General features: G+C 39.5%; 1 protein-coding gene across 3 annotated transcripts in view; it reads left to right on the top strand.

Moving 5' to 3' along the window:
• Positions 1-23213, top strand: part of mctp2b (multiple C2 domains, transmembrane 2b) — a 138366-nt gene that overhangs the window by 38322 nt on the left and 76831 nt on the right. For 2 of the 3 annotated variants that reach the window (XM_034185177.1, XM_034185171.1), the window contains exon 3: positions 18513-18630. In XM_034185177.1, the coding sequence (XP_034041068.1) occupies positions 18513-18630 (118 nt within the window). Of the gene's footprint in view, positions 1-13981; positions 14149-18512; positions 18631-23213 lie in introns of those variants that run through there. The other variant, XM_034185186.1, reaches the window with a different exon arrangement.

Genomic DNA, 23213 nt, shown 5'->3' with positions numbered 1-23213 from the left:
TATGTATATGTGTATATATATATGTATATGTGTATATATATATGTATATGTAATTTCCAATTATTGTTGTGAGTATTTGGTCTTTGAATGCTAAATCAACCATTGCTCCCTGAAAACATAATAAACATCTTAAGAGATGTCACAAAGAAAAAAAAAAATCCAAAATCTAATTGGAAATTTCTAAGGAGGTTCTGAGTTCTTCAGTTTCAGTGTGCCGCGCCCCTTTTTTTTAACACTCTTGAGTTGCTACAACACTTTGAGGGTTTTTGAAAGGATATAACTTCATCACTCTGCACAGGCGGTGAGGTGTTGCCGGGTGTTGAGACTGCTCTTGTGTGTGACAACAAAAATTATGACATCAATATTACAAAAAGGTTTATTTTCAGACCAGTGTTTTATAGCTATTTCAAAAAGGTCATTGCACCAAAATCCTGCAGCATCCTCACTTTGGGGGCACAAATCACTACGTACAACCCCTGGCAAAAATTATGGAATCACCGGCCTCGGAGGATGTTCATTCAGTTGTTTAATTTTGTAGAAAAAAAGCAGATCACAGACATGACCAAGCAGAGGGAAAAAAATATGGACTCACTCAATTCTGAGGAAAAAATTGTGGAATCACCCTGTAAATTTTCATCCCCAAAACTAACACCTGCATCAAATCAGATCTGCTCATTAGTCTGCATCTAAAAAGGAGTGATCACACCTTGGAGAGCTGTTGCACCAAGTGGACTGACATGAATCATGGCTCCAACACGAGAGATGTCAATTGAAACAAAGGAGAGGATTATCAAACTCTTAAAAGAGGGTAAATCATCACGCAATGTTGCAAAAGATGTTGGTTGTTCACAGTCAGCTGTGTTTAAACTCTGGACCAAATACAAACAACATGGGAAGGTTGTTAAAGGCAAACATACTGGTAGACCAAGGAAGACATCAAAGCGCCAAGACAGAAAACTTAAAGCAATATGTCTCAAAAATCGAAAATGCACAACAAAACAAATGAGGAACGAATGGGAGGAAACTGGAGTCAACGTCTGTGACGGAACTGTAAGAAACCGCCTAAAGGAAATGGGATTTACATACAGAAAAGCTAAACGAAAGCCATCATTAACACCTGGTGCCTTTCCAATGAGATTTATAAAGATGACTGCCTGAAGAGAACATGTAAATTTCCACAGTCATTGATGATATGGGGCTGCATGTCAGGTAAAGGCACTGGGGAGATGGCTGTCATTACGTCATCAATAAATGCACATGTTTATGTTGATATTTTGGACACTTTTCTTATCCCATCAATTGAAAGGATGTTTGGGGATGATGAAATCATTTTTCAAGATGATAATGCATCTTGCCATAGAGCAAAAACTGTGGAAACATTCCTAGCAAAAAGACACATAGGGTCAATGTCATGGCCTGCAAATAGTCTGGATCTTAATCCAATTGAAAATCTTTGGTGGAAGTTGAAGAAAATGGTCCATGACAAGGCTCCAACCTGCAAAGCTGATCTGGCAACAGCAATCAGAGAAAGTTGGAGCCAGATTGATGAAGAGTACTGTTTGTCACTCATTAAGTCCATGCCTCAGAGACTGCAAGCTGTTATAAAAGCCAGAGGTGGTGCAACAAAATACTAGTGATGTGTTGGAGCGTTCTTTTATTTTTCATGATTCCATAATTTTTTCCTCAGAATTGAGTGATTCCATATTTTTTCCCTCTGCTTGGTCTAAAAAAGTAACAGTTACTGACTGCCACAATTTTTTTTTCCTGATTTCTTATAGTGTTTCTTAAAGCCAGAAAGTTGCCATTTGAAATGACTTTAGTTTTGTGTCATGTCTGTGATCTGCTTTTTTTTCTACAAAATTAAACAACTGAATGAACATCCTCCAAGGCCGGTGATTCCATCATTTTTGAAGGGGTTGTAGATAGTTAGCAATGAGAATGTAATTCACACAGCTAGCTCTAAGATAGACATCCTACCCACTGATCTGTATATAACACTGGATAGCTTATTGGCCAATATTTCTGAAGAAAACCTGGCACCATATTACCACTTGCATGTACCGCTCCTGAACGGTCTCTTCTACCGATCTTTAACCAGGTGCACACAACTTTATTTTTTGTGATTTTGTAAAAAAAACAAAAAACAAAATAGCCTTCATGTGCAGTTATAAACTGCGCAAATCGCCAGTTCAAAGGTTGTGGATGAACATTTCACCTGTGAGTTTGACTGAAATGGAAAGTAATGAAGAATAATTTGAAGAGTTCTATCCCTTATTCCAGCAAATATGCATAAATAATAATAAGTGGCTTGTGTCTAGTTTTGTGTTGGACAAACTATTTTAGACATTTTTTAGGTCTACTTGTGCATAGTTTTGTAGCTTTAGGCGTTGTTGCTGCAAATGTGAATCATACAACTCACGATTCAATTCGATTCCGATTCTTGGGGTGACGATTCGATTCAGAATCGATTTTCGATTCAAAGAGCTCTGAGAAGTAGTTCTATTACTTAAAAAAATGTTTATGTTTAAGAAAATGCAGCTTTACAAGGTTAATCAAGTGATTCTAGATGTAAATTTACTTGTCTGCTTTGCTTGTTCGGAGTTGGCTGGCAGTTTAGCGAAGCGCTGTTCAGTAGTCGGCAGAGACCGCTGCTCCCCTCTTTTAGCTCCGGGTGATAGCGTAGCATGTGGGCTTGTGGATTTGAAGTGTTTCTAAAGTACTTGACTATCATTTTGCAGATTTTGCACACTGTATAAGTCATGTCAAGCTCCTTCTTACGCAGCAAATAATAAAATCCATAATGAGCCCAAACATTTGCTTTCAGCAAAGACAGTGCTGGCTGAATTAGCTCTTCATCCGCCATGCTAAGCTACAGCCACTGAACTCTGCAGCTCATGAGTGTTTGAAGCACGGTGGACACCCCCCACCCCCCCACGGGGATGCTGCAGTACGGAAGCCCTTGCCTGACAAACAGTACACGCAGCAAGTAAGCAAGAAAATGTTTTAAAAAAATGCTTTTTAAAAATTGATTCTTGGACATTTTGGATCGATTCAGAATCGTAATAAATAAGAATCGCGATTCGGACGTGAATTGATTTTTTTCCGACACCCCTAAATATTAGGCTGAAGCTCATAGAGCTGCGAGTAATAAATATCGTCATTGCAGCAGTTATACATCCCGATAACTGCTGGTAATCTCGTTCACATAAAATCCTTAGAAGATTGCCTTGCATCAGTGAGAAGTTGGATGTCAAACTTCCTACTTTTAAACTCTAAGACTGAAATGATGGTTCTTGGTCCAGTGAGACATCGGCATCAATTTGACCAGTTAACGCTTAGCCTAGGCTCGTGTGTCATACATCACACTGACAAAGTGAGGAGCCTCGGGGTAATTTTTGATCCTACATTGTCGTTTGACCTCCACATTAGAAATATTATGAGGACTGCTTTTTTCCACCTGCGAAATATAGCAAAGATTCTTCACATCCTGTCTATGGCTGATGCTGAGACCCTGATCCAAGCATTTATCTCTTCTAGACTGGACTACTGCAATGTTCTGTTTTCTGGTTTATCTCAGTCTAGCATTAGGGCTCTCCAATTGGTTCAAAATGCTGCAGCCAGACTTTTGGCACGAAGCAGAACGTTCGACCACATTACACCCATTTTGGCATGCCTTCACTGGCTTCCTGGCCCAGTGAGATCACATTTGAAGGTTCTGCAACTAGTCTGTAAAATTGTTCACGGACTGGCACCTCCCTACTTAGCTGACGTAATTAAACCTTACGTACCGGCCCGGGCTTTACGTTCTCAGGGTGCAGGACTACTTTGTGTCCCTAGGGTGAATAAGAAGTCTGCAGGTCACAGAGCTTTCTCTTATCGTGCCCCTGTTCTGTGGAATGATCTCCCTGCATCAATGAAACAGATTCTGTGGAGACTTTCAAGTCCAGACTTAAGAAGCACTTATTTTCCCTTTTGTATGGCTCGCATACTGGTATAGTTTTGTGTTATGCTTTTTACTCTTTTAATTAATTTTATTAGGAAACGGAATGTGCTGCGGCCTCAACTTTACCTAAATTCTGGGTCTTTTTGTGAAGCTTAGCGCAAGTGGCTGGCGATCACCTTAGTATTTCTTCTGTTTTTCTTGTTTAATGCTGGCAAATTATAGTGTATTTCTTGTCTTTCTGATGCCTGATTCTGTTTTTTTTCTCCCTGTTTAAGGTGCAGTTCCATCCAGAGATGGGAGTTGTATTTGTGCTGGCGACCCTCCTGTCCTGTGCAACAACAGCATTTCCCGTATATTCGTTTTGTGAATTGTTCTGTAATTCATGTCTGTAGCATGACCCAAGCAGAGGGTCACCCCTTTGAGTCTAGTCTGCTTGAGGTTTCTTCCTCAGAGGGAGTTTTTCCCTTACCACTGTTGCTCTGGGGGTTAGTAAGGTTAGACCTTACTTGTGTGAAGCGCCCAGAGGCAACTATGTTGTGATTTGGCGCGACAAAATGAAAATAAATTGAAATTGAAATTGCAGGGAAAACCAACTCTCTTGTATCTCGTTTTAAGTGGTGTTTTATTTTTTCAGTGCATTGAAAAATTGACTCTTGCTATATGATCCAGCATGACTTTTGTTATCCAGCCACTTTTGTTCTTGTTCACTTTTGTTCATGTGACATGTATTGATGAGCTTGCTGATGATTACAGAAAACTTGTCTAAACTTTGATTAAAGAATCAGAATTTTTAGAATTGAGTTTTTGTCCCAGTGAGATATGAGTAATTGAGAACAGAAGTAGAGGGTGTCAACGTACAAAAAAAAATAAAGGAAATAAATCAAATAGTGAATCATCATGGGAGACATAGATTAGGAGGGATGAAGGTTACATTGACTGAAAAACAAAAAGAAGGAAATGAGAGAATTGGCTTGTTTATTACTGGAAAATGCTGACGTTCTAATACGCCATCTATGTGCGGTCCACATAACATGCGAGTGGTAAGATGACCACCAGTTTGCTTTAGCGGTTTGTACGAAGTGTGTGGGCCAATGAGCTATCCAGTGTTACAGACAGATAAGTGATCCGACCCAGTGTTTTGTTTTGTTTTTTTTTCTTTTCTTTTCATTATGTGGCATTTTATGATTAAGGTCATTCCAACCCAAATCTATGTGGTGATGATGGTCTGTTTTTGACAACAATTCTCATAAACGTTTGAGGTTAATTTTTGGATAGTGGTTTCAAAATTGTTTTAGAAGCTTAATGAATCATTCTTCAAGAAAAGTTATTTTAGATTCTCCAACGTTCCCCCCTTACATCCTAAAGTATATTTTCTCAAGGTTATAGGTTCTCACGGTTTCCACATTAGAGGAGAAATGGAGGCACATTTCTGGAAATGAGTTTTGTGACTATTGTTAGTGTAGTTTGTCATCTGACCTTGTATTACCTCATGCTGCTGCTTTGTGAGGGAAATAAGTATTTGAACACCCTGCGGTTTTGCAAGTTCTCCCACTTAGAAATCATGGAGGGGTCTGAAATTTTCATCTTAGGTGCATGTCCACTGTGAGAGACATAATCTAAAAAATAAAAACAATCCGGAAATCACAATGTATGATTTTTTTTTTTTTTTTTTTTTTTATAATTTATTTGTATGTTACTGCTGCAAATAAGTATTTGAACACCTACCAACCAGCAAGAATTCTGGCTCACACAGACCTGTTAATTTTTCTTTAAGAAGCCCTCTTATTCTGCACTCTCTACCTGTATTAATTGCACCTGTTTGAACTTGTTACCTGTATAAAAGACACCTGTTCACACACTCAATCAATCACACTCCAACTTGTCCACCATAGCCAAGACCAAAGAGCTGTCTAAGGACATCAAGGGACAAAACTGTAGACCTGCACAAGGCTGGGGTGGACAACAGGACAACAGGCAAGCGGCTTTGTAGAAGACAACAAATGTTATGATTATTTATTAGAAAGTGGAAGAAACACAAAATGACTGTCTATCTCCCTCAGTCTGGGATACCATGCAAGATCTCACTTTGTGGGGTAAGGATGATTCTGAGAAAGCTCAGAACTACACAGGAGGACCTGGTCAATGACCTGAAGAGAGCTGGGACCACAGTCACAATGATTACATTAGTAACACATGATGCTGTCATGGTTTAAAATCCTGCAGGGCAGCAAGGCCCCCCTGCTCAAGCCAGCACATGTCCAGGCCCGTTTGAAGTTCACCAGTGACCATCTGGATGATCCAGAGGAGGCATGGGAGAAGGTCATGTGGTCAGATGAGACCAGAATAGAACTTTTAGGAATCAACTCCACTTTCTATGTTTAGAGGATGAGAACAACCCCAAGAAAATCATCCCAACCTTAAAGCATGGGGTGGAAACATCATACTCTGGGGGTGCTCTTCTGCAGAGGGGACAAGACGACTGCACCGTATTGAAGGGAGGATGGATGGGGTATGTATTATGAGATTTTGACAAACAACCTCCTTCCCTCAGTAAGAGCATTGAAGATGGGTCATGGCTGGGTCTTCCAGCATGACAGTGACCCCAAACACACGAGCAGGGCAACTAAGGAGGGGCTCTGTAAGAAGCATTTCAAGGTCCTGGAGTGGCCTGGTCAGTCTCCAGACCTGAACTCAATAGAAAATCTTTGGAGGGAGCTGAAACTTCAAACCTGAAAGATTTGGAGAAGATCTGTATGGAGGAGTGGACCAAAATCCCTGCTGCAGTGTGTGAAAACCTGGTGAAAAACTACAGGAAATGTTTGTAATTGCAAACAAAGGCTACTGTACCAAATATTAACATTGATTTTCAGAGGTGTTGAAATACTTATTTGCAGCAGTAACATACAAATAAATTATTTTAAAAAATCATACCTTGTGATTTCCGTTTTTTTTTTTTTTTTTTTTTTTTTAGATTGTCTCAGTGGACATGCACCTAAGATGAAAATTTCAGACCCCTCCATGATTTCTAAGTGGGAGAACTTGCAAAACCACAGGGTGTTCAAATACTTATTTTCCTCACTGTATAAAGATTATTTTCTTTAAATGCCTGTCCATGGTTAACCTCTGGTGTTTTTGCCCAGTTCAGTGTGCTGGCAGAGTTTAAATCAGATCATGTGCTGACACGCCACATTTGGACGAATGAACATGTCTGTTTCATGGTTTTCTCAACAACTGTAGAAAATGGATAAAGCTCTCTGGTCATTTTGTCAATCCTGGTGGCAGATATGTCAAAAGTCTTCTCTGTTTTCAGCCTCCCCCTGTTTTGATGTTACTTCACTGCTACTGTTTTAGAAGACTAAGTTGCAACATTTGTAAGCGTTTTTTTTTTTTTTTTTTTTTTTTTTTTTACTCCATATGTACGTTCTTGCAAAGTCCTGTTTTTTAGTCACACTGCTGCACATCATCATGGCTTCTGTTCAGTCTGATGGCCTTAAATTATCCCCATGAAAAAGTTAAATTTTTCATCTTTACATCAAGGAATGTACTTGAATTTAAGCACAAAGCAAAAAAATGTTATGGTAACAGACTGCTAACTCCTGGCTTATTCTTTGTTGTGCTTTCTGCTTCTCCCTGTGGCAAACTGTGAGGACAAGCTGACACAAAACCACTTGCATGTCAGTAGATGACAGCGATGTGCAACAGCACTGTAAAAACCTCAAGAATGTCAATGTGAATGTCTTTTTTTTTTTTTTTTTTTTTTTAAACTTTATGGCCAGATAATTAAAATTTATCTTTCTATATTTTGGCTCGTACCACTCACTACTAAAACCCATAAGATTATCTGCACAGCTGTCGGGGGGGCCTTGTGCTCTTCCTGGCCCCGGGGTCAGGCCTCGCCTCTTGTCTTGTGCTTTGGATTTGGTTGCGGTGGCTCTTTTGCTCTCTGTCCTTGCTGCCTCTCGCTGCCACCCTTGGGGGCCGTGGCCCGGGTGGCATGGTTCTGGGGCTCCCCCTATTGGTGGGCCCATGCCGGCACACTGTGTGCTTCCCTCGGGTTTGCGACCCTGTGGGGGCAGGGTGCGTTCCAGCGCCATTGGGCCTCTCCCCTGTTGGTTTGCTGTGCTGCCCGGTGGCTGCAGGGGCTGCCCTTCCGCTGCACCTTTTCTCCTGGCTCCCCCGGGGCCCTGCGTCCTGGACCCACTTCCGTCATCGCTCGCGACCGGCCACGTGGCTTCTGACGTGCCGGAGTGGTCCATGTCATATGGTAAGCTTCTGTACTCTTGTCTTGGCCCAACACACCAGCCACAGCAGTGAATGGATATTTACCTGTGATCTGGGTCTCTGTGTGTGGATGGTCGCGTGTTTGTGGCCATCACCACAATTCGGTTTTTGGGTGCTCTTAAAAGGATTAACACTACGGTGTTCTGGATTAGGGTATGGATGCTCACTAATTAGACAACAGACTGTTGCTGTCACTGTTTGTTCATGTGTGGTTGTTTGTCATAGTATGTTGTATGGTTGGGGCCCCGTCTCCTCGGTGTCTCATGTCACAATTATTGTCTTCACCACTTGTCTCTCGTTCTTGTCTGTCTTTGTGTTGTTTTGGTGGTCGGCCCTTCCTGATAGAAGCTGTCGGTTGGCTTTGAGTAGGATGTTGTAGGCTGATTAGGAAGGGCGGATGGGGGTCACACACACACACACACACACACACACACACACACACACACACACACACACACACACACACACACACACACACACACCACATTCACTCATGCACTACATACCTTCTGTCTTGCAAGAATAAATTTCATATATGCATATTAATGTTCATAAATGGTTCTGCCAGTGTAGCATTTACCATTACTATATATGCAGACAGGGGGAAGAAAAAAAAAAAACTGCAGTCAGGTCGAGACCCCGATGAGGACACCAAGCATGCTGATGATCTTCCCTACGATGATTTCTGAGAGTTTGTGTAGAAATTCTTTGGTTCTGCAAACTGATTGTTGTAGCAGCTGTCTGGGTGGCTGGTCTCTTGATGTGGAGGTCCTGTGCTGGTGTGATTACACGTGGTCTGCAGTTATGAGGCTGGTTGGATTTATGGGGTGGCAGTGGCTCAGTTGGTAGAACGAGTCATCATATGACTGAAGGGTCAGTAGTTTGAATCCGGCTCCCAACCAGTCAAAATGTCTACATGCTACTGTTGTATCCTTGAGCAAGACACTTAACCCTCTTTTGTGTATGAATGAGGTGGTAGTTGAAGGGGTCATTAGGCCATGGGTTAAAGTTCTCCGTCACCGCGATGGATTTCTGTCATTTGGAAAATTTAACCATGCATATGCGTGCGCACGTGGTGTCATGCGTGTTTTGGGGCCAAAATGTGATAGTCTCACTGTCAAAGCAACATCCCATTCTGCGCTAATCAAAACAGCAGCAATGTCAGCATGGACTATGGAGGAAGGGACTGTGTGAATTTTCACTCCTCTCCGCTCTGTTTACTGCTTGCTATGAGCCACGGTCCTTCTCCTCTCTGTCTTTGTGGGAACATTGGCAGACACTCCCCAAGTAGAATGAGGCGTGGCTTTGCTTTGAGCCAATGAAGCAATGATCCGACTCTGCTTCGATGGTTTGTCGCTTTATCTTGATTTTCCCCCGCTAAAACCCTAAAGAGCATATGTCTGTGAGTAATATTTACCTTTTTTATATTAAACTCACCTGTTATGGTCTTCTAAAACAGTTGATAGATGTATTTTATAACTTAAAAACGGGACCGATGCTAACGTGTTAGCATGTCTATGGCGTTTTCAATGATAAAGTTAGCATTAAGCACTTCGCATCTCAGCACAGTTTGTGTGCATGTTTTCTGTATAATAAAATAATCGCCTTTATTGTCATTGTAATTTCCATTACGAGATTTGAGTGCAATTCCATAAAGGTGCTTTCCGTGGTGCGAGTAATTTTTAGCCAAATGAAAGATCGTGACATTTAACGGTAAATTATTCAGAGTATATGCATAACTTATATAAACATAAGGTAAAATGAAATGTGGACTAAGTAATGTAAAATGAGAATTATATACAACTGGTTAAGTTTAATGACCATTTGTTTCGGTCAAACCACATCTAAGCTGTATTTTTACACATAAAAATAAAATGCAGTAAATTGCACATTTGTCTTTTTCATGAAAATAATCACATATTACACTTTAGTCAGGCCTTTAAAATACTTTTGTGGACTCTTGCTGTTATATGTTGTCAGTGGTTGAGATAGTTTCTGTAGGCATCTAAAAATGCTCATAATCGGATGAAACCTGATGGAAATCTCTCAAAATAAAACAAAACATTATTTGAGGTATGTTTTTGACGAGAATATAACATCATAACTTTATTACAAGGTCAAACGTTGATGTTGCGTGATAAAGCCCTTTTAATAACTCACTTCAAGAAATAATGGCAAAACTCACATGTAAGTAAAAAAAAAAACAAACAAAAAAAATGATTAATCGGTTACTAAAATAATCGTTAGTTGCAGCCCCAGTTTGTTTTAGGAGTGAGAGCATTTTACAGATTAAATGTGAATAAGCCAGTTTTGAGTTTATCAGTGCGCATGCGTTTTCAAAACTGGTGACACTGTTACTTTGTCAATCAACTTCAATCAACTTTTTTTTTTATATAGCGCCAAATCACAACAAACAGTTGCCCCAAGGCGCTTTATATTGTAAGGCAAGGCCATACAATAATTATGAAAAAACCCCAACGGTCAAAACGACCCCCTGTGAGCAAGCACTTGGCTACAGTGGGAAGGAAAAACTCCCTTTTAACAGGAAGAAACCTCCAGCAGAACCAGGCTCAGGGAGGGGCAGTCTTCTGCTGAGACTGGTTGGGGCTGAGGGAAAGAACCAGGAAAAAGACATGCTGTGGAAGGGGGCAGAGATCGATCACTAATGACTAAATGCGGAGTGATGCATACAGAGCAAAAAGAGAAAGAAACAGTGCATCATGGGAACCCCCCCACAGTCTACGTCTAAAGCAGCATAACCAAGGGATAGTCCAGGGTCACCTGATCCAGCCCTAACTATAAGCCTTAGCGAAAAGGAAAGTTTTAAGCCTAATCTTAAAAGTAGAGAGGGTATCTGTCTCCCTGATCTGAATTGGGAGCTGGTTCCACAGGAGAGGAGCCTGAAAGCTGAAGGCTCTGCCTCCCATTCTACTCTTACAAACCCTAGGAACTACAAGTAAGCCTGCAGTCTGAGAGCGAAGCGCTCTATTGGGGTAATATGGTACTACGAGGTCCCTAAGATAAGATGGGACCTGATTATTCAAAACCTTATAAGTAAGAAGAAGAATTTTAAATTCTATTCTAGAATTAACAGGAAGCCAATGAAGAGAGGCCAACACGGGTGAGATATGCTCTCTCCTGCTAGTCCCCGTCAGTACTCTAGCTGCAGCATTTTGAATTAACTGAAGGCTTTTTAGGGAACTTTTAGGACAACCTGATAATAATGAATTACAATAGTCCAGCCTAGAGGAAATAAATGCATGAATTAGTTTTTCAGCATCACTCTGAGACAAGACCTTTCTGATTTTAGAGATATTGCGTAAATGCAAAAAGGCAGTCCTACATATTTGTATAATATGCGCTTTGAATGACATATCCTGATCAAAAATGACTCCAAGATTTCTCACAGTATTACTAGAGGTCAGGGAAATGCCATCCAGAGTAAAGATCTGGTTAGACACCATGCTTCTAAGATTTGTGGGGCCAAGTACAATAACTTCAGTTTTATCTGAGTTTAAAAGCAGGAAATTAGAGGTCATCCATGTCTTTATGTCTGTAAAACAATCCTGCAGTTTAGCTAATTGGTGTGTGTCCTCTGGTTTCATGGATAGATAAAGCTGGGTATCATCTGCGTAACAATGAAATTTTAAGCAATACCGTCTAATAATACTGCCTAAGGGAAGCATGTATAAAGTGAATAAAATTGGTCCTAGCACAGAACCTTGTGGAACTCCATAATTAACTTTAGTCTGTGAAGAAGATTCCCCATTTACATGAACAAACTGTAATCTATTAGACAAATATGATTCAAACCACCGCAGCGCAGTGCCTTTAATACCTATGACATGCTCTAATCTCTGTAATAAAATTTTATGGTCAACAGTATCAAAAGCAGCACTGAGGTCCAACAGAACAAGCACAGAGATAAGTCCACTGTCCGAAGCCATAAGATCATTTGTAACCTTCACTAATGCTGTTTCTGTACTATGATGAATTCTAAAACCTGACTGAACCTCTTCAAATAGACCATTCCTCTGCAGGTGATCAGTTAGCTGTTTTACAACTACCCTCTCAAGAATCTTTGAGAGAAAAGGAAGGTTGGAGATTGGCCTATAATTAGCTAAGATAGCTGGGTCAAGAGATGGCTTTTTGAGTAATGGTTTAATTAATGCCACCTTAAAAGGTAGCACAGCAGCTTTGTGCACAGCAGAACAACGTTGTCAGTTGCTTTAGGCTGTAATTATGTATTTTATTGACTGTACAGCAACACAGCACCCATTTGGTGCATTCACCCGATTACAACAAATCAAAATACTACAGAAGACAAAGAATTTTTACTTGACAGTTTGAAGTGCGTTTTCTTTGTTTCAGAAGACTTCATACCCATTAAAATTCACCAGACTATACAAAATTTGACTTGCTCTTTTAAAAAATTTCTGGGGGAGGACCCCCAGACCCCCATAATCAATACTGTGTTTTTACTTAACAGTTTGAAGTGTGTTTTCTTTGTTGCAGAGGGCTTCATACCCATTAAAATTCACCAGAATATACAAAATTTTACTTGCTCTTTTAAAAAAGATTCTGGGGGAGATCCCCCAGACCCGCCATAATCAATACTGTGTTTTTACTTCACAGATTGGAGTGAGTTTTATTTGATTCAGAGGGCTTCATACCCATTAAAATTCACCAGAATACACAAAATTTGACTTGGTCTTTAAAAAAAATGTTCTGGGGGAGATCCCCCAGACCCCCCAGAATCAAGACTACACCCCACCCCCACCACCCTTTTATGTACCTTTATGTTCAGGTTTTGCATTCTTTTTATGCTTTGTCTGTCTCTCCTTAGAGGCTATTTAGAATTGATTTGTATGCTGTATAATGTGTTTATTGTATTTATTGAGGAAAAAACAGTGTGTGCCCCCACTACGACACATTTTAGGGAATTGCTGGCATTGATTTTTGCCAGGAAAAAATTTCAGTCAGATGAAAATTTATTGCTTTAACCCATGCCATAGGTGCAGAATGGCAGCCACACTTCCACACACAAGTAGCACCATCACCAATGTGTGTGAATGTGCGAGTGAATGAATAATGAAACTTGTAAAGTGCTTTGGGTGTCTTGAAAAGTGCTCTATAAATCCAAGTCATTATTATTACTGCCAAATTGTCTGAAATGCCTTTGGAGATGGCTTATGGTAGACAAATGAACATTCAGCTCACGGCAACAGCTCTAGTGGACATTCCTGCAGTCAGCCTGCCAATTGCACTCTCCCTCAAAACTTGACATCTGTGCCATTATGCTGTGTGATAAAACTGAACATTTCAGTGGCCTTTTATTGTGGCCAGCCTAAGGCACACCTGTGCAGTAATCATGCTGTCAAATCACCACATACCACATCTGTGAGGTGGGATGACTTATCTCGGCAAAGGAGAAGTGCTTACAGACACATTCCTTACTATATTACTATAATATCTTCAGCATGATATCTTAGATGTTCATGCACAAATTGAGGTGTTAAAAAAGGTCTAATATGTATCACAGTAACAGGGCAGAATGTTTGCATTCTGTGATCAAAGTTGTAGTTGTACTGCTGTGAATTTGGCAACAAATCAGAGACCAAACAAAAATCCAAGTTTGGTTACTTTGTTTTTTTGCTATAATGCTGTGCTCCCCCTGGAATACAGGAATTTTTAATAAATGTTCATCGGATTTGTTGTGAAGGGAGAACAGTGAATGAGCCCAGCGTGCAACTTCAAGGTTTCCAGAAACCTGAGAATGGCCTGTTCTCTCATCTGGGAATCTATTTATTTTCTCATTCACTTTGTGTATGACGTTATTCACTCTTAGCTGTTTTAAGCTTTTGTTTCAGCAGTAAGATATTCATGTTTTCACGGGCACTGTGTTAAATGTGAACAACCTGAATGTAAGTGCTGTTATCCAACTTTTTGTGGTATTGTGTTGCAGTTGTAGAATTGTGTGCTCCTGTACTGTTTTAAAAGAATGTCAGTCATGCATGTTCAGGATATATGTTGAAAGATCTGATCCTCTTGTTATCAATTGCACTTTATTTTTACTCTGTATGTTGTCTGATCTAATAGATAACAGAAATAGTGACTTTTATTCAGGATGACACTCTGCAGTAGGAGTGGATGACACACCAGTGCAGCAGTGTGCCATGTTATGCATTCAACACCATGAAAAATCAGGCCAACAAAACCCAAACCAGGCGAGAAAATATGTATTTATTTATTTATTTATTGATAATGATGCCAATGAACAATAATGCAGGGGGTTTCAAATGTTGTTGTGGTTCATCTTAGTTTAACAGTGTTGTTAGTGTTGTGTTTTTATAGTTCAGTTGGTTTAGTCAGTTTAGTTAAGTGTCATGTTGCTGTTGCCATGAATGAGTTAACTGTCATGTTGCCGTTACCATGAGTGAGAACTGCAGTGCGATGGATGTCTTACGCCACCGTCTCGGTTTGTGGGTTTGTAAAAATAAAAGCACCCGTTTGCGGCAGAATGCAGAAAAGACAATAAACTCTGTGTGTGTGTGTGTGTGTGTGTGTGTGTGTGTGTGTGTGTGTGTGTGTGTGTGTGTGTGTGTGTGTGTGTGTGTGTGTGTGTGTGTGTGTGTGCGTGCGCGCGCACACCCACACTTCGATCACGTATAACTTCGATCATGCACAAACTGGGGAGACCCGTTTGGTATGTTTGCGTATGTATTTTGGGTCAAGGATAAACAGTGCCAAAACGGACCGTTGATAGGACTGTTTTTGGAGAAATTTTAGATAGTAGCTAGCAACACTGAACAATGGACTTTATAATTACATTCTGGACTCACGTGCCATTCCAGGAGGGGGTGGTAAATTATCTATATATTAAAAGCATGCGTGCATGATTTTATTTAGTAAGTTCAATATAAGTACGTAATATAATTGTAAATATGTTAATAAAAGAAGACAAAGTGAAAACTCTTAAGGCTTAATTCAAAAATAATGAAGCCTAACTGCTGATTTGCATTGCATTTGTCATGAACAAGCCATTATTTTATTTAGCACTATCCAGATTTATCTGTGAGTTGCCTATAGTCTCTTTGACAGGTACTGTAAATTTCATGGAAAACTTCTGCACGGTTCCAGAGATATGCACGAAATTTCCCCCCAAAATAGCACTTTTTTCATCAATTTTGTGACATTGATATTTAGCATTATAATTTAAAGTTGAATGTTAAAGAAATAACCTTGTATTTTATCAGTTTGTTTGTGCTTCATACTAACACACAGTAAAACGTTTTTGTAAAGGTACAAATGTCATTTCCTAGAAAAAAAACATGTTTCTAGAGCAAGCAAACAGAAAAGACCACTTTTAAATTTTGATTCTTATGTCACACTTTGGCTTCATTATTTTTGAACTAGGCCTTATTTCCATTGTGGTCCATTTAAAAATCAAATGACATATAAAAGTAAGAATAAAACACAAGCAAGCTGAGATTTCTGACATCCGCCAATCCAGATTCGGATCACCTCCAACATTCATTTGAGTCTTCCATGACCTAAAATCTATCTGTGGTGCAAATCTAGTGAGAATATGTGAAGTAGTTTTGAGGTAATCCTTCAAAGCCAAAATAAAGTGAAATCTTGATCCAGAATCCAGATCACCTCCAAAATTTAATGGAGTCTTCCATGGCCTAATATGTATCTGTTGTGAAAATGTCATCAGTGCATGTGATCCTGCTAACAGACAGATGAATAAATAAATAAATGCAAATGATTTTATGTCCAGTAAAGTGAAATCTTGATCCAGAATCTGGATCACCTCCAAAATGTAATGGTCTTCCATGGCCTAATAGGCCTAATATGTATCTGTTGTGAAAATGTCATCAGTGCACATGATCCTGCTAACAGACAGATGAATAAATAAATAAATGCAAATGATTTTTTGTCCAATAAAGTGAAATCTTGATCCAGAATCCGGATCACCTCCAAAATTTAATGGAGTCTTCCATGGCCTAATATGTACCTGTTGTGAAAATGTCATCAGTGCACGTGATCCTGTTTACAGACAGATGAATAAATAAATAAATGCAAATGATTTTATGTCCTTGATAAAATAATAATAATAATAGTGTGTATATGATAACAATCACGTAAACAATTTATAAATACATTGAGACAATAACATTAAAATATTATGTAATTAACAGGAAACAAAAAGGTTGAGTTCTTCTAAGAACTGTTGAGGTCTGAGGTCTAAGGTTCTAAAAAATTCTAGACCCACACGCCATTCCAACACACAGAAACTTTGCATAATTTATTACGAGCCTTGAAAAATGTCAGCTATCAATTTTATAAACACTACCTAATCTAGAGCCCATGGATCTCCACAGGCAACACGCTAGTAATTAAATATTGTGTCCGTGATGATTTTAGAAATGACGTGCATTTTCTTATTAATTAAAATGGATGTGGCTTATCCGAGGCTTTTTATCCAAGGCCATCAAAATATGGCCATTGGGTATTACGAAGGCTTTGCTTCCGTCCATTCATCTGTCTGTCAGTCCGTCTATGCTCAGCATAACGCCAGGGTCTTCAACTTCACAGGGAACATTCTTGGGACACAGACGTTAGACAGTTTCAAAGATGGCTAACCTTGACCTGTTTTAAGAGGTCAAAAGGTTGCATTCTGTTTCCTATTTTTATGCTCTGAATCGTGCAAATCTGCTTTTTTGGAGGGATTGGGGGAGACTGCCAGTTGGAATACAGAAGCACTGTGGCACCACTGGATGTTCTTTCTCTGGCTGCTAACATGGAGGAATCCGCTCCTAAACGGCTGCATTTTTGTGTAAATCTAACTTGTTTTTCATAGATTGCATTAGGGTCTCCAGTTGGTTCAAAATGTTGCTGCCAGACTTTTGACAGGAAGCAGAAAGTTTGACCACATTACACCCATTTTGACATCTCTTCACTGGCTTCCTGTCTCTGTGAGATCAGATTAAGGTTCTGCTGTTAACCTGTAAAATTATTCACAGACTACCACCTCCCTACTTAGCTGATCTAATTAAACCCTACGTACCTACCTGGGCTCTGCGTTCTAAGGGCGCAGGGCTACCTTGTCTCCCGAGGGTGAATAAAAGTCTGTGGGTCACAGAGCTTTCTCTTATCATGCCCCTGTTCTGAGGAATAATCTCCCTCTGTTAATGAAACAGTCAGATTCTGTAGAGACTTTCAAGTCCAGATTTAAGACACACTTATTTTCCCTTTTGTATGACTAGCATACTGACATAGTATGGTACTATGCTTCTTACCCTTTTAAATTCATTTTTAAACAGAGCGGGTCACAGCCTTAACTGTATCTAAAGTCTGGCCATTTTAGTGAAGCTTAGGGCTAGTAGCCGGTGATCACCTTAGTATTTCCTCTGTTTTTCTTGTTGCTTAATGCTGACAAATTATACCTTATTTGTTGTCTTTCTGCCGCCTGATTCTATTTGTTCTCTCTGTCCAAGGTTCTGCTCCATCCAAAATTGGGAGTCTTCATCTGTAATGGTCATGAATTAGATGGGATCTGTGGACCCAGATCACTCCTTCCCCTGCCCTCCCCAGCCAGCCTCCCATCCTGAACACCAGCATGGACTCACAAAATTTCCTCTATATTTGTATTGTCAAGTGTGTCGGTAGCACGGCCCAAGCACAGGGTCACCCCTTTGAATCTGGTCTGCTTGAGGTTTCTTCCTCCATATCATCAGAGGGAGTTTTTCCTTACCACTGTTGCCTGTGTGGTTGCTCTAGGGGTTGGTAAGGTTAGACCTTACTTGTGTGGAGTCCCTTGAGGCAACTTTGCTGTGATTTGGTGCTATATAAATGAAATAAATTGAAATTGAATTGAAATCAAATTGAAAGTATAAATATTTTTAATAAAAATACAAAGAGATAAAATGAAAATGATTAAAAAACAAACAAACAAACTAGATGTTACACCATCGTCTCCTGCAGATGGACAGATGCCAGGAGATCTGTATCAGCAGATATCCAATTTCAGGTATCGGGATTGGATAGGAAGTGAAAAAATGTGAATCGTGCATCCCGAGGATTAGTAATGAGGCCTGTCAGTCTGTATTTTATTTTAGGGTCATATTGCATGGTAAAAGATGCCAGCATGACTCCAATATGAATCTGTCTGAATCTAAAATGTCTATCATTTCAGAGTGACCACAGGTGTATAGAATGTCAGCGATGTGCTCTGATGGTGCACAGAAGTAGTAATAAATGTTTTGGTGTTTTGTTTATTCAGGGTGAGATGGCCAATGAGGGCGAGAGTGTGGCAGACAAAATCGGGGAACTTCCCAGGTCATTCCTGCTCACAGTCAACCTGAAGGAAGGACACAACCTCGTCATTAGGGACCGCTGTGGTAAGAAGCTAATCAGTAATCCATAAGTTAACATGAACAGTTATTGCTTTGTTTAAGACAGAGTCTTAACTCTGTCAATAACTTCATCTGATTTATACGATACTCAGTTGTTCCGTGTCACAACCCAGATGATTCTGAGCCAAGATAACTCACCACCACTTCTGCCCAAGGTTAACGTAATTCTTTTTTGCACAGTAAGGTTCTAAGTGGCATTTGTGACTCTAACTCTGTACTGTAGACCAAGTGGTAAGCTTCGGTGAAGGCCACCCAGAAGAAGAAGTTCCTTGACTGGCTACTTGAGAGGGGCTCGAAAAGCGAGCAGGTTCCCATTTAAGCCTATGTTAAATGTCCAACTTTAGAACAGAAACATGTTTACAGCCTGGATCAAAAAAATGTTTTGGTCTTTATAGGTAGTCTCTACCTCTACAGCAACTGTACGGGAGTGATTTTTTTTTTTCCCCTAACTTCTCAGTTTAAGGTGTTTTATATCATAAAATTATGCATAATTAGGTGTGTGGTTGCATTGAGTGACAGATCTTGAGCCATGACAATTCAGTAAAGTATATCTTCTATTATGTATTCCAAATCTAAGGTGGAACTCCCCTAGTATATACTAAATATTAAAAAAAGGGAAAAAGAGGAAAGAAAGAAGGGACAGAGCCACCTAGGTGTCTGGCCTTGAGAACCAGGGATGGTAGGTTTAAAAACTTCTTTATCCCATGGGAACTCTCCCTACTCACCCAAGTGGCTCAAGAATATGGACAGCACATACATAAGTGACATTTACACAAACAGGGCAGAAAAAGATTGAAATATACAGTTGGGTAAAAAAAGTATTTAGTCAGTCCCTGATTGTGCATGTTCTTCTACTTAAAAAGATGAGAGAGGTCTGTAATTTTCAACATAGGTACACTTCAACTGTGAGGTACAAAATGAGAAAAAAAATCCAGGAAATCACATTGTAGGATTTTTAAAGAATTTGTAAATTATGGTGGAAAATAAGTATTTGGTCGCCCACAAACAAGCAAGATGTCTGGCTGTCACAGACCTGTAACTTCTGTGTTACCTGTATTAATGGCATCTGTTGGAACTCGTTATCTGTATAAAAGACACCTATCCACAGCCTCAAACAGTCACACTCCAAACTCAACCACAGTCAAGACCAATGGGCTGTTGAAGGTCACCAGGAAAAAAATTGTAGATGTGCACCAAGCTGGGAAGAGTAAATCTACACTAGTCAAGCAGGTTGGTGTGAATAAATCAACTGTGGGAGCAATTGTAAGAAAATGGGCAACGAAGGAGTGGCTCCATAAAAAGTATTTCAATGTCCTGGAGTGGCCAAGCCAGTCTCCAGACCTCAACCCCATAGAAAATTGGTGGCGGAAGTAGGGATGAGTATCGAGAACCGGTTCCTTTCGGGTATCGTTAAGAAATGATTCAATCCACCGACATCAATAAGCTTTGTGCTTAACGATTCTGTTATCGGTCCTTCAGAGTGGCCGTTGTTTTGGGGGGTGTTTGTCAGGAAAATGATAATTTCTCTACATTGATTACAGACCCTGCAGCGGGTCCGTAATCAACTTTACTGCAGCGTGGCTTTGCTTTGAACCTTGAACCAATCGAAGCAGTGGTTCGCAAATTAAAGCAATGCTTCGATCTATTGCTTTGTTTATTCTTTCTTTCTTTCGCTTAATTTTCCCCCGGTAAAACCCTAAAGAGCATACGTCTGTGAGTATTATTTACCTTTCATATGTTAAACCGACCTGTTATGGTCTTCTGAAACAGTTGAAAGATGTATTTTATAACTTAAAAACGGGAGCGATGCTAATGCGTTAGCATGTCTATGGCATTTTCAATGTTAAAAGTTAGCATTAAGCAGTTGCAGCTGTCATCATTGGGTGCATTTGTTTTCAAATTGTAATATTTCTTCAATTTATTTATTTATTTATTTTTTCAAAGGTCTCTTCATTGGTGCAAAGTAACACAAATTGGTACATTATACAATCGTACATATTTTCAAAATATACATATTTTTTTTAACCCCAAGAACAAATCCCCAGACAGCAAAGACCATTAAACATATACAACTATCAATACAACACCAAACACACACAAACAAACAATAATCACATAATATGAACAATGTTAATGCAGTACAGTTAAAGAGAGGGAAGCAGGGGGAAGGAGAGAAGGGGGAGGAAAAAAAAAGGAGGGGGCTGGGGCTACTCGGAGACAATAGTAGTGGATTTATTAAAAAATGTCATGAAAGGTTGCCATACTTTAAAAAATTTGTTTTCTGAACCACGGACAGTATATCTAATTTTTTCCAAATCCATACAGGACATAATATCCCTTATCCAGTGAGTATGAGAGGGAGGAATAGGGTCTTTCCACCTCAGCAAAACAGCTCTTCTAGCGATTAACGTTGAGAAAGACAGCATTCTAAGCTTGAAGCCTGGCAGGTCGAGATCCGGGGCAACCCCAAAGATGGCAGAGACAGGGTTTGGCTTGACATGACACTGCAAGACCTCAGAAACTGTAAGAAAGACTGACTTCCAAAAATTGGCCAGGGAGGGACACGACCAGTACATGTGCAATAGTGAAGCAGGTGCACATCTACATTTTTCACAGGTTGGATCCACGTTCGGGTACATGCGTGCCAATTTAACCTTGGATAAGTGCACACGATGAACCACTTTAAATTGTAAGAGTGCATGCCGAGCACACATTGAGGAGTGCACCTGGTTCAAAATAGAATCCCATACTTCACCTGAGAGATTTGAATTAAGATCCTGTTCCCATACAGTTTTAATAGCAGCCAATGAGGGGCAGTGTAATTTGGCAATTAAGTTATAAAGTTTCAACAATACACCTCTCACTGTAGGGTTAACTGATAGGAACTCATCTAACGGGTTGTCAGGGGGTTTATTTGGAAATTGTGGTGTCATACTCTGCACATAATGCCTGACCTGTAAAAATCTGAAGAACTGAGTAGTTCAATTTATTTTTGTTTATACAACCCCTGGCAAAAATTATGGAATCACCGGCCTCGGAGGATGTTCATTCTGTTGTTTAATTTTGTAGTAAAAACGCAGATCACAGACATGACACAAAACTAAAGTCATTTCAAATGGCAACTTTCTGGCTTTAAGAAACACTATAAGAAATCAAGAAAAAAAGATTGTGGCAGTCAGTAACGGTTACTTTTTTAGACCAAGCAGAGGAAAAAAATATGGACTCACTCAATTCTGAGGAATAAATTATGGAATCACCCTGTGATTCCATAATTTTTGCCAGGGGTTGTATATGAATAATCTAATGATTATTATATACAATTTTAGAGAAAGAGACAAAAGGAACCTGAATAGAAACACAACAGAAAATATAAAAGCAACTAACAATGAACATAAATAAATAAATACATACAGAAATAAATGTTTCCTGTGAACACCTAGTGACTTTTACACCTCTATTTCATCCCTGTCTTATTTAAGTTTAATGACAGTTTGTTTCGATCAAACCATATTTTCAATTTAATTTCTTCAGTGATTTCCTCCAGAACTATCTGCCAAGCTAGAAAACTGCTGCATCCTAGTAAGAGTAGAATACTACTGGAATGAATTTGAATAAGGAAAGTTTTTTTTTTTTTTTTCCCCTCACCTAAATGGATGCTGCACTCACTCCAGTTTATCATCTGGAATAGTCCCAGATTGCATTTCAGAGGTTCTAGAATTGAAACATTTTCGTGTGGGTGGTGTTGAGGGGTAATTTGGGGTTTCAGCTTTTTTTTTTTTTTTTTTTTTTTTTTTTCACCACTTTCATCCCTGAATATGTGTCTCGTGAGTCACTTTTGTGCGGATTAAAGTTACTAACTGGGACTCCTGTCTTGTTGCGAGAAAGAAACGAGAATCGTCCTCCGTTCTGTTCACACAGTGGGGGTCTCTGCCGAGTCAAGTTAGAACGATAGAGTCCAGTCGGAATTAATAACTTCAAAGCGAAACACTGTTTTGTTTATTTTGATTTATGTCCAGAGATCAAGGATACAGTGACCAATTTCATATTTATTTACTTTAAGACTCAATGAAATACACCTGTAAAGCCTACTTTTAGTACAAAATTCACAAGAGGTATCGATAAGGAGTCGGATCGATAAGCAGAATCGATGATGGCATCGATATAGATAAACTCTTATCAATACCCATCCCTAGGCGGGAGTTGAAAGTCACAGAACATCACTGCTCTAGAGGAGATCTGCATGGAGGAATGGACCAAAAATACCAGCTACAGTGTGTGAGAACCTCTTGAAGACTTATAGGAAATGTTTGACCTCTGTCATTGCCAACAAAGATTATGTTACAAAGTATTGAGTTGAACTTTTGTTATTGACCAAATACTTAATTTCTACCATAATTTACAAATAAATTCTTTAAAAAAATCCTACAATGTGATTTCCAGATTTTTTTTTTTTTTCCCTCATTTTGTCTCTCATAGTTGAAGTGTACCTATGTTGAAAATTACAGACCTCTCTCATCTTTCTAAGTAGGAGACCTTGCACAATCAGGGACTGACTAAATACTTTTTTA

Source organism: Thalassophryne amazonica, chromosome 2, assembly GCF_902500255.1.
Source record: "Thalassophryne amazonica chromosome 2, fThaAma1.1, whole genome shotgun sequence".
NCBI classification, from domain to species: domain Eukaryota; kingdom Metazoa; phylum Chordata; class Actinopteri; order Batrachoidiformes; family Batrachoididae; genus Thalassophryne; species Thalassophryne amazonica.
The sequence above is the reverse complement of the archived record's forward strand: the minus strand, read 5'-3'. Positions and strand labels throughout refer to the sequence as shown.